The 12,557-nt window shown below is 36.1% G+C and overlaps 1 protein-coding gene across 10 annotated transcripts in view; it reads left to right on the top strand.

Moving 5' to 3' along the window:
• atp11c (ATPase phospholipid transporting 11C (ATP11C blood group)) overlaps positions 1-12,557 on the top strand; it is a 166,415-nt gene that overhangs the window by 31,927 nt on the left and 121,931 nt on the right. For 6 of the 10 annotated variants that reach the window (XR_015507623.1, XM_087281724.1, XM_087281723.1 and 3 more), the window contains exon 1: positions 6,740-7,272. The exons of the other annotated variants lie outside the window; for them this stretch is intronic. Coding sequence is in view for 5 of the 6 variants with exons in the window: in XM_087281724.1 (XP_087137850.1) it covers positions 7,246-7,272 (27 nt within the window). In the remaining variant the exon portion in view is untranslated. Of the gene's footprint in view, positions 1-6,739; positions 7,273-12,557 lie in introns of those variants that run through there. 10 annotated transcript variants of the gene reach the window in all.

Genomic DNA, 12,557 nt, shown 5'->3' with positions numbered 1-12,557 from the left:
TTAGTACATGCTGTTGATTAATGTATTAATTCACATTTAAGTTAAAGCTAAAAGTAATTAACGTGAACTCATAAGTTGTTAATGTATAATTATGTCATGACTTGGAGGGGGAACATTACTGTTAACTCATCCTTAATTACTCATGAATTCCTGTTCATGTTTATGCTGCCAGAACACTTTACTATTGTTATTCAGTGTAAACATACTAGATGGACGTGCATAAGGAGTTCATGAGTAGTTAAGAATGGATTAATGATGATGTGACCCTCCAAGTAAAGTCACAATATAATTACACATTAAGATATCATGAGTTCATGATGGTTAAATTAGGCATAAACATGTACTAACAATTAAGGTAGCCGTTATTCACACATGAACTCGTGACTCATAATAAAGTAATGTTTAGTTAACATATTAATACATCATTATTCATGTAAAGTGTTACCCATGATGAACAAGACATTAAGCAGCAGCAAAACTCTGTTGCTTTGTATTTTGCTGCTTTCGGTTTGTATTTCTTAACGCACTTCCGCGTTCGTTACTCTCTCGTCATGATCTTGGATGATGAGGTAAGGTCACCGTAAGCTCAGCGTAGTGCTTCGGTCACTGCATCATGAATAATTCAAGTAAAACGTAGCTGTGGTGTCACGATGATTGTGTCTGTCGTAGCAGCTTGTAATCCTTCTCGTGAATATTAATGTGGTGATGCGCTCAATCGTTTCGTTACACAATGGCTACGTTGAGCCTACGTCATCTGCTCCACTTCCTTTAAAAGGAGCTCAACATATTTGGCAGCAAGGAATAAACTTATAAACCGTCCTTTTTAATACGAGCTCTGTTAAACCGTCATGAAATGCCCGCTATCCATATTGTTCTCTTATCATAACTTTTTAGCTCCGAAAAAACGATTTCTTGTCAAAATAAAAGTCCCCCATAAACAATAGAAATAAAATGATCCTTCAGCATAAAGAAATGTAAGATAACGCTTATTTACGTCTGTTACAGTGTTAATTAATACGTTAGTTAACAAATTAGTGCTTACAAGAACCATTAATGAACAAATGTAACATTATAATGCTGGAGTTCAGACTATAAAAAGGTTTATAATTACACTAACAAATGCTTTGTTAATGATAAATCATATTAATAAATGGTTAACAAACATGAAAAACATGTAAGTTGAAGCTGGGAATTCCACATACTCTAAAACCTGCATGTTATTCATGCTTGTTCACTAAAAAGACATCTATTTCAGACAGATTCCTCTGGGATTCACAGTTTCTCCTGTTGGATGTGGTTCTTATTCTTCTTTTTCATTTGGTGGTTTACTCTGGATACCGTGGGTCTTGATCATCTCAAACAAACACGTTCTGTCTTGGTCACAGATGCGCCAGCGAGACGCGCATAGTCCATAAACAAACCTTTTATAAAATACATAATTTATCCAGGCCTTTTATATATTTATATTGTATATAAAACTATAAATATACATTTTAATGAAATTTTAAGAACATTATATGCAAAAAAAAAATCTACAGGGTAGGTTACAGGCTAAATAAATGCACCTCGTCAGCTGAACATCACTCTGGTCAACGTACGCCCTTCTGTTTAATGCTTCATAAAGAAAGATGACAGACACAATCTCAATAAACACTTGATGCTTGCTGTCAACTAGGCTAGGTAATTAAGGGCATTTGTTATAACATTTATAGGATCTGTTGTTGTCAAATAAGTTTCCTTATAATATTTTTGTTGAAAATCTGTTGTAACCCATGTTTCTGGCTGTTTACAAACCAGTCTCTCCAACGTGGGTATCATAATTAAACGCGGGTTACCAGGGTGATAATTCATTTCTTTGTCTTTAATCTGGAGCATCAACATAACATTCACAAACAGCATTACTACAGCATTGCATCTGCCGAACTTTTCTCCACTTCCTTTTTTTCCCTCTCTCCTACTTTCCGGTGCACCTCCCTTAAAGGAGCCAGAGTACATCAATAACTTTCACAACTAACAGCTATTAAACTTTGCACCAGACATTTTTTAAAGTAAATAAAAAATCTTTCTAAGTAGATTCAATACCATTTTTACATTTAAGTATTAATTATTCATTCATTTTCTTGTCGGCTTAGTCCCTTTATTAATCCGGGGTCGCCACAGCAGAATAAACCGCCAACTTATCCAGCAAGTTTTTATGCAGCGGATGCCCTTCCAGCCACAACCCATCTTTGGGAAACATCCTTACACACATTCACATACACACTCATACACTACGGACAATTTAGCCTACCCAATTCACCTGTACCGCATGTCTTTGGACTGTGGGGGAAACCAGAGCACCCGGAGGAAACCCACGCGAAGGCAGGGAGAACATGCAAACTCCACACAGAAACACCAACTGAGCCGAGGTTCGAACCAGCAACCTTGCTGTGAGGCGACAGCACTACCTACTGCGCCACTGCCTCGCCCAGTATTAATTAACAAATTATCAATTAAAATAATGAGTAAAATGTAAGGTTACACTGTAGTGTGCCTTATCACCAGTAAAATAACCAGCCTTTGTATTTAATGTATATATTTTCTTCCAATTTATCGCATCCAAACTAAATTGTGGCCAGTTTTACTTATTATACTGTGCTTTGACTGGCTATGTAGTTCAAAAGCAAAATTGTTAGCTATAGTATTGAAAAAATATAATTCACAATGCAAAACCCTGGCCCTGCAGTTATCTCTCTGAAAATAAAAATCTTATAGCCTATAGCCTACTCGTTTCAGTTTAGGCTATGGGACTAAATTTTTTTTATACTTACACTATTTTATAAAAAACTATCATTTAATCTTATTATAAATTAGCTTATATATATTTATTTATTTGTTAAAAGTGACACGATTCTCCCCAGCTGTTCTTTTTAGGCTTACAGGACCTTGTCACAACAATGAACAGAATAACAACAACCTGCTAATAATAATAATAATAATAATAATAATAAAATATTATTATTATTATTATGGTAATTTTTGATTACCTGCCACTATAAGCAAAACCTTAAAATAGGTGTCATTATGTCCCAGTTTGCATATCTCTTACTAGCTGTTATAAAATTAAGTAAATGCACGAGATGAGCCGCAATTCTGTTTCCCTCTAACATACAAACATTTATTTTATATATGAAAGACAATTGCAGCACACCTTGAGTGCATGCATTTGTTTTTGTTTTTTTTTATAACTGCCAGAAACCATTTTGAGGTTGTGCCTATAGGCAGTTGGTCAAATAATAACAATAAGGCTATTAATAAAGCCAGTTATTCTGTTCATGGCTGTGACAACGTCCTGAAAGCCTAAAAAGAAAAGCTGGTGGGAATTGTGTTGGTTTTAACAAATGAATAAATTAATAAGCTAATTTATAATATGCTTAAACCATCTTTTTTTTTTTTTATTAGCCACACTTTATTCTGTGTGTGTGTGGTTGCTATGACCCAGATGTGTAGCCAATGAAACAAAATGCTTAAACATTAAAATGTAAGGTTTAGAAAATTAAAGTATAGAAAATAAAATTCCCAGGGAGAGACAGTACTGTTACTGCAGACCAGGGTTTCGTTGCATTGTAAATTATATTTTTCCACACTATAGGCTATGCAGTGCAACAACTAACAATTTTTCTTTTGAAATAAATAGCCAGTCAAAGCATGGCACATTCCAGTATTATGATATTAGCTTATAATAATAATTGTCAGGAATCCTTCTGGACAATCAGATTCATTCACTGCACCTGCACAGCCCCAATCACCAGACCAATCACCAATCACCTTCTCCTGTTGCTCATCATCGCTCACACTACATAACCCTGTAAGCCTGGAACAATCACTCATTTATGGTCTGATTTATTTGTTATTACCCAGACTCATTTCTCTACAGTGTGACAGCATTTACCTGATAATGTAGCCTGCCTGCCTGCTCACCAGTTTGTTATCCTGTCTGTTATCTTGTCCTGTGAATCCTGTACGGTGTTTACCTCCACTGGCATCATCTTGTTTCAGTTACAACCCGAAGTTAAGTTCTGTTTGTTTGTTTTCTTTTTGTTGGTATTGATGATATTTATTTTCTGAACAACCTCAAAATTGTTTAAAGTATCATTAAATATCCATTCTCTGTTAATCTGCCTTTGTCTTCTCTCTGATCCATAATAATAATAATAATAATAATAATAGTAGTAGTAGTAGTAGTAGTAGTAGTAGTAGTAGTAGTAGTAGTTTTTATTATAGTTATTCATAATAATATTAGACATTTGTTTGGACGTGCTCTTTTCAAGCAGCATTTTTTTTTTCATTCTGCAGGCTGTTCGCTCTGGCAGTTGGTCAAATATTTGTTAGCTAGCCTATCATTAAAAAGCAGAGTTATTCTGCAATCAGGTTATGTGCTCCATCAGGCACAATCTTAATAGTATCTTGTAGTGTGCTATGCCACAGTTTTCTTTGTCTTGTAGTGTGTGCACGTTTAAGGTTTGTGTGCACTGTAACCAGATTTCATTATCGGTTGGGATTTTAAAACTCCTGCAGCAAGTTAGGAGAAAATGAAAGCACATTAGAATGAGGAAAAATCAGATGCTTATGACAATCTTTAACATAATGACAAATTAAAAATTTAGCAAACAAATGACAGGGGTTTGTGACCCAATTACAGTGGAGCATTAAAGAAACCCTCATTTCCCACAGAACAAAAGAAATCATCTATTCATGGGCAGGAACAAAAACATACACTTGTATCTTTCTTGAAAAATATATCTTTTTAAAACTCATTTGATATAATTTGTATCTTTATTTTAATGAATTTTTTTTGTTGGTCTGTTATCTACAAAATGAGCAAGAAGAAAGAATAGCATGAAGTGCACAAGTCAGCTATATGCTTGAACACAATCTTTCATATTATGTGCAATATTTACATTTCTAGAGAAGCCCGTTTTAAACTGTTTTGATTATTACTGACATTTATCATTCATTGCGCTGGTCACTTTAAATGAGCCAGGGCAGGCTTTACAAGCTCTTTGCAGCACTGACCTTGTTCCCAGATCACTTCGGAAGAACGAACTTGGTTGGATGAATGATAGAAGAAACTCATTGTGAGAAAGAAGATGCTCTGTGCATGCCTAACCACATTTTTTTTTTTTTTTTGAGAGAGTCGCCGAATTGTGCCAGCCTGTTAAGATGAAAAATTGCTTACAGCACCTTTAATATTTTAAAGAAAGTATTGAAGTTTGCATAAGTAACAATTGATCGACCCATATCACTTATATAAACTATAAGAAATAAGACTTATGACTCCAGAAGAATTTTTGTTTTATTGGATACTGTGGCATAATACTGTGAAAATGTCCTTGGTTAGTTAAAGATAATGTGGGAAATATTACTTTAAATTTACTTCATATTAAATTGACCTAAACTGCATGTGTTACCCACTACATTGCAAAGTTACTTGACAAAATTACCATGGACCATTTGAGTTTAAGTTCTTGCATGCAGTTTTCATAAACAAGCTAATGAATGAAAAAATGACATTCAGTTAAAGATTCAATAACTCTTTTAAAAAGAAAAAAAAAAGTTTGATTAGATTAATCATCTTTAGAGAATTAAGTTACACATTTAGATGGTGATTTGTCGCCATCTATTGTCGTTATGTCATTTCTACAGATTTTAGTCATATTTTGAGTTAATAAATCATTATTTCGACTTTTTGTCTTGTAATTTTGATTTAGTATATCATAACTTGGGCTGTTCTTACCAGGCAGAAAAGAGCTTACAGTTTTATCAAAACTTGTCAATTATTTATTGTCAATTGTTTGCACACAAGAGTGTTTTGTCTTGGTGATTTGGAGCTTCCAGTACAGAGACCAAAAGTATATAGTGTAAAGTTTTGCAAACAATAAATGTATAAAAAGTTAAAAAAAAAAAAAAAAAACTCTTAAGTGCAATCTAGAAATCACCAAATCAGACACAAGAAGACTGCAGTGGACTGTCAGGACAGCGGAGAGGATTATTGCTTTGCACCTGCCCAACCTCCAGATCTCTACACATCTTTATCTCTATAGATTTTTTTAATTAGATTAGTTGCTACTTGTTTTTAGTCATACATATACACAACCCCTACTGTATATGATTTTGTAACCAATGTTTTATTATTTACTTTATCCACTTATGTCATTCTGTGTTCTTGGGTTGATTTGTATATACTGTATGTTTGTGTTCCTGAAAAAAAAGTGTGTTTGCACACACTTGTCAAATTAATCTCATTCTGATTTCTCTGCACACATATTTCAAAGAAATCACAGCAGCTGAATAACAAACATTATTATTTTACATTATTATGCCATCAAACATAACATTACAGAAGATGTCTGGCCTTTTAAAATGCTAAATATCTGCTACAGATCATTGACTGCAAAGCATTTATTGTGATTTAAGTGAAATTACTTTACACATATTATAATAAGTAGGTTAATTGGAGAAATGAGTAAATGATAGCACTTTAAAAATGAGACTAGTTAAAAAAAACGTGTTAACACGTAAATTGCGTGTTAACACGTAAATGACGTGTTAACACGTACCAACGTGTTAACGCGTAAATGACGTGTTAACGCGTAAATTACGTGTTAACACGCAATTACGCGTTAACACGTTTGATGCAGACGTTTTGGCCCCAACGGCCTTCCATATCGTAGCGGCTCTTGCGTTAGGAGAGTAAAATGTGTTTGACAGGAATCTGAACGAGAGGAGGGGGCGGCGGCACACGAGTGGAAATCCGCACCTTCAAGAGATCGCCATCACTTTTCTCCCCCTCGTCAATCTCCAGTCGCGTGCGGTGCGTTAACGGCGGGGAGGCGAATGCGGTGAATTATTAGGAGGCTCAGCAACAGGGCACACAGAGTACAGGATGCCGCTGAGTGAATCGACCCCGCGCGCGGGGAGCTCCCGCGACTAGCGCCGCGCAAAGTATCCAAAAACGAGAATGCGAATGGTTAGAGAAGACAGCATTCAATTAATATGGAAACGATGTAGCTTCACCGCCGCATTGCATATAGCTCGGGGAAACAGGTTAGAAAGTAGATAGCTAAACAAGGCGCATTTTGCCGTCATACATGCAAACTTAACGTTACTCATCCTCGAGCTCAACTAGCCTGTAGTTTGGCCGCAACAAAAGGAACAGCTGCTCGACAGCGTCTTCAGATACCAAAGAAGACGGAACAACTGAAGATGTTACGGAGGAGGCTCAACCGATTGGTATGTATGGCACTCTGCTGCCGCTCACTTACATCTCACTTAAATCGAGCAGGTCTATCGAGGCAACATCTCAGTTTGTGCACAAGTTGGACGGCTTATTTAAAAACCAGGGAGCCACCCTGCAGAAAGAGCTCCTCTGGCTGACCACAAGAGTTTTTTAACACCACCAAAGCTGTAATTACTTGAGGTATGCAGGCAACTTCCTGGTAACATGGACCAGCTGTTGCTAAGTGAGTCGTGTCACGCATATTAGCCATTCAAAGCGTGAGTTTATAGGGTTTAGCAGCTGGAAAATATTTTTTTAAGAAGTTGACAGTCACTTTTGATTGAGCCTGGACACGTTAGGACTGGGGTTTAGACGCTGACGACGCCTCTTCTGTTGTGAAGATAATGGTTTCAGGCAGCTACTTCTGATGTGTCCTGCCAATTTTTTTTAAGTTAAGCTGCATTCCTGATAGTGTTAATCAAATAATACTGCTCGCTCTTGCAAGCTAAGCCCTTTACGTGTTGTACTTGAATCCAATAATTAATTTCCTAATGCCCTTCATTGCTGTCGCAACCTTTTAGTTGGAAACTTTATTTGGGCACGTGATGCAGTAATTCTGCTTTTACCACATAATTGCAGAGCATCAGGGCAGAGCTCTTGAAGTTGAATGCTGGCTTTAAGATGAAGCCTTTTTTTAGTCTCAGCCGTTTTGGTCTGTGGTTGTGGGAATACTTGTAATCAAATTTCTCCCTGCTTTTGCTTCAATTATTGTTGTAATTCACCATTGCAAATGAATTCACCACGCTCCTCGTGTGCTTGAACTAATGCTTCACCTAGAAATAAAACAAAATATTTACTCACCCTCATGCGATTCCAGACTAACATAAATGGAGATAGCATCAGTTATTCTTCACATTCATTGCATGAATAAAAAGAAATGCACGGAAGAAAGAATTTCATACACGTCTGTCGGAACATGCCAGTGAGCAAATGACTGCACCATTTTCATTTGGGTGCACTCTCCATTGTTAAAGTGTTGGTTTTATTATGTTTGATTGCGAGTTACTTGTCTCATTCGTTAATTTAGGGTCAGGGTGACCAAACCACATCATTGTTTGGGTTGTTATATTTGCATAAGTTTAATTTTTGGTCATGCTTTACCACTTTAATTTTAGTCGTTAGGTCTATGTTACTGAAATGTACAATTTTCTGTGAAAGGAGCAGCCTTGGACATTAGAGGAAAATCTCGATTGCAACTGACTATATTGACTAACTGCCCGACAACCATCAGTGTGAATTTGTGAAGCAATCTGTAAGTGAAATTATACAGCAATTGCACTTCTAAACTTTAATTTTTGTGGTTGAGGTGGGTCAGAGCAGGCACATATTACTCTGGTTTTCATGTTGGCTCTGGTTGGGCTCATGTCGGAGGCAGTTTGCCCGATTCAGCATGTTGAGTTGTCATAGGGGGACTTACAGTTGAATTTTTGCATGCAGAACACACCTGCTATTTTGCAATAAGCTGTACTTCTTTCTCTAGTGTTTTCAGGTGAAGCTTTTTGGCCAAGATGCAGTCCATGCAAGCCCTTAACGCAGTCAAATTATGGTGCAGTTAGATCTTTGAAGTTGGTTTGGTTTGTCATGGCCTCAAGATAAAAGAAGATACCATCAGTCACCCTTCACTTTCCTTGTATGAAGCAATGAAATTGCATAGAAAAGATTCCATGGAAGAAAGAAAAGCATGCCTCTTTTTGCGACAGCACAATGGTGATTAAATGATTGCACCAAATCTGATGTGGGTGCGTACTTTATTATATGTGCTTATGTTAGATCAGATCTGATGTATTGTAAAGTTTTGATTGTATGAAATGTAACTTCTCTGTTAGGGCTAATATTTTATCCATTCCTTTTGGTATTTCTATGTCAGTGACTGTATGAACCGCATCCTCGCTTGCTTGCTTAGTCTAATTGTATTTACATAAGCCTTTCAATTTCCGTCATAAGGTTTATGTACCTGAAATTATTTGCAATTTACATTCAATGAAGGCAGCCTGAGCTGTAGAAATAAACAATGATTGCAACTAAAAACGCTGCTACCAACCACTTGATCCAGCAAAAGTTCTCTGAGGTTGCATGTTTTTAGGGGCAGTTCACACAGAAGAGGTTTTGCATTCTGCTATTTTGTTTTTCCATTGTTTTTGAATGTAAATGTGCTAGACTTACAGGTTTAACCACTGTGCTTTCCTGATATTCCTTTGGCAGCTTCCTGCAGGTAGACTTGGCATACTAAAAAGACAGTTTGTACTATTTCGCATTTAGAAATCAAGAAACATGTTCTGTGAGAAGTCAGTTTCAATTTTCAGGCTTTTCTTTTTATGTTTTCCAAGCAATAAATGTAATTTGCCTTCAATTTATTGCAAAAACGTAAAATTTTTGGTTTTAATGAACAAAGCTTAGAACCTGTAATTTTAACACCCTTACTAATATTTGGTACTGAGGCATGCTGAGAAATCCAGGTTACTTTTGAATTAGTGGTGTAACGGATCACAAATCTCATGGTTCGGATCATACTATGGTTTTTGAGTCACGGATAGGACCATTTTTTGGATCAGCAAAAAAAGGGAATTGACAAACGTCATTTGCTTTTCATTTATACAAAAATATTACTGCAAAAAACATTGGTTTTAACCAATATAATTAGAAACTGTTGTAAAAATAAAAAATTAAATTAAAAATCAAGATAGAACCAGCTGAAAAAAAAGGAAAATATTCAATACAATAAATGGTCTTTGCTACTGTTGCTGATAGTGCTAAATATAGAAATCTAACATCTTGTACAACATATATTTATTTTAAATTAATGATTCAACAATTCACAAATAAAACTTCCTGTTTCATTATTCACCTTATTCTTCGCTGACGAGCGGGCGCTGCCATTTGAATCTTTTTGGCTTGAGACTTCCAGTCTCATTCACTTCCATTCATTTTTTGACCGTAAAGCAGCTCGTTACGCTGCTTGATGTTGCAATTTGATATTTTCTTATTATATTATGCTACTTGGTCTGTATAGTCATGCAAACATTTGTTTGTAGAGCAAGTAGTTTGATCGTTTTCTGCTGTTTATTATTCCTAGTCATTTCTCCCATAGACGACTGAATCGGAAGTTCTAAGACAATCGCGAAAACAGGCACACTTCCGCATTTTAGAATAAGGTCAATAGGTGGATCATTTTTGAAAACCTATTCAGTAATACAAGTTTGATGATTGTTTGTCGCCAACCATTGGTTACACAATGTAATTCCTACAACATCAAACATTCACCAGCGTCTAGTTCTATTAAACTGTGATTTTAATATTTACCACAAACATCAGTGTTTATATCTGAACTGTAGACTGTTCTCCCAAAACTTCTGTGTTATTTAATATTTTGTAACCAACTATAAAAGTGTAAAAACCGAATCTCTCTCAAATGCAGATATGAATGCAACGCTTAGAAGGATTAATAAACCTATGCAAATCATCATTATTTATCATTCATGTTGTGTAGATTTGAATTGAGATGCTTTTAATGCTTAATTGTGCAGCTTTACACTTAATGCATTAATGCAGGCTAAACAAAGAGTGACAGAAAACACCTTTTAATTAACAACCTAAGAAAGCCTTTAGGTCCCACCACAACTTTTTCCGTCATCATTATATTTTACAGGGAAGCCAAAAATGCTTTCATACATGTAATTTGAATGACGCGGGAGGCGATCTCTCAGCAATGGTTATAAATGTTGGATTAACCTTCAAGTTTAAAAAATATATATATATTAATCCGCGGGCCATGGGTTGTGATTCGTACAGATCACAGATCAACCATGATCCATTACACACCTATTTTGAATCCTATGTTTCTTCTTGTTTCATGACTTTGGTCCAGGTTTATTTTTTTTTTAAAAAAAAGGGTCATGAAACCCCCCTCTTCCAGTTCAAATATACCTCGTGTTTTTTTTTGTTTTTTTTTTTAATGAAAAATGCATCTTACACGGGCATGTAAATCTCAGTGAAAAAAGAAGCAATGATCATCTGTCAGTGGCTCATACTGACTTTATCGAAAAATCTGAATCTTACCTACTTTGTAGGGACAGAAAAGTCCTCGCACACTGGAACATTTGAAAGTCATGTCGCTCAGTGTTTATTTGCAGTGTGAATCCACTGACGGATCAGCTGATAGACTCAGCTTTCAAACTGATGATTATTAGACCCAAAAACAGCCATATCTGTTGAGTGTGTGAACACAATGGTCGATCAACAATGCTCAATAATCCACTCTGCAGTTCTAAAAATCCCAAAAAATTCAAAACAGACTCTTAGAGGTCTACGGACAACATAAACAGTGCCTCAACCCATCATGAACGCTGAACTACTGCACGGTCTTACAGCTTGGCTAAATAATTCAGAAATAATTCATAGGGTAGAAAACTTGGTCTCATGAATAATAATCAGACACTGACGTATCATTGAAGTACTCCCGGTGCTATGCTACATCACCACAAGGAACACTGTGCCATATAGATTTTAAAAGCTCAAAAGTAGCCCTACAATTATAGCTAAAAGATGCTAACATCTTAATTGTTGTTCAAAGCACATACATTTGTTAAAATCGCAGAAAAGTTAACCCTTTAAAATATTTTATTTAGTGATTGACTGAAACATTTGTGCATTCTTGCTAGTCTGTGACATAGCTCAAATGGCACTGGCTCTATATCCCTCCTTTTATGCTGCACTGCTTTACTGCCTTGTCTCTTTTTTATGGTGTAAATCTCCAATAACCTGTTGGTGCCATTAGGCTAAATTGTGCTGCTGGTAGTGCAAGTACTTTAGATACCAGCAATAATAGACCAATATAATGATGGCATGTGCTGATATTCCCATAGGTGTTGTAATATTACTCCAGTCAGCATATTCTCTTGCCTTGCTATGGAGTTTGCCTCTGTATATTTTTGTGTGGCTCATAAATAACGTTTGCATGGCTGCCATGCCTGATGTTACTGATGCAGACAGTATCGTTATTGCCACCTCCACTTTTTTTTGTCTATGTTATCTGTACAGAATGTCTTCTGTTGCCTGGAAAGTCAAGGTCTTTTTGAGTTGAACAGACAGGAATCGTCTGTCTTGATATGCTGCTAACTCTGCATTCTTAGGGAATGTCATGATAGGAGAATAGCATTGAGACCGGTTGCTGGAAAACTCCATTGGTCGCGATTCTCAGAGTCTGACAGGAATATGCAGAATCTTGGTGCCTTTGATGTTC

This window comes from Danio rerio, chromosome 14 (genome assembly GCF_052040795.2).
Source record: "Danio rerio strain M-AB ecotype USA chromosome 14, GRCz13ab, whole genome shotgun sequence".
NCBI classification, from domain to species: domain Eukaryota; kingdom Metazoa; phylum Chordata; class Actinopteri; order Cypriniformes; family Danionidae; genus Danio; species Danio rerio.
Note: the sequence above shows the minus strand (reverse complement) of the source record. Positions and strands in the feature narration are given on the sequence as shown.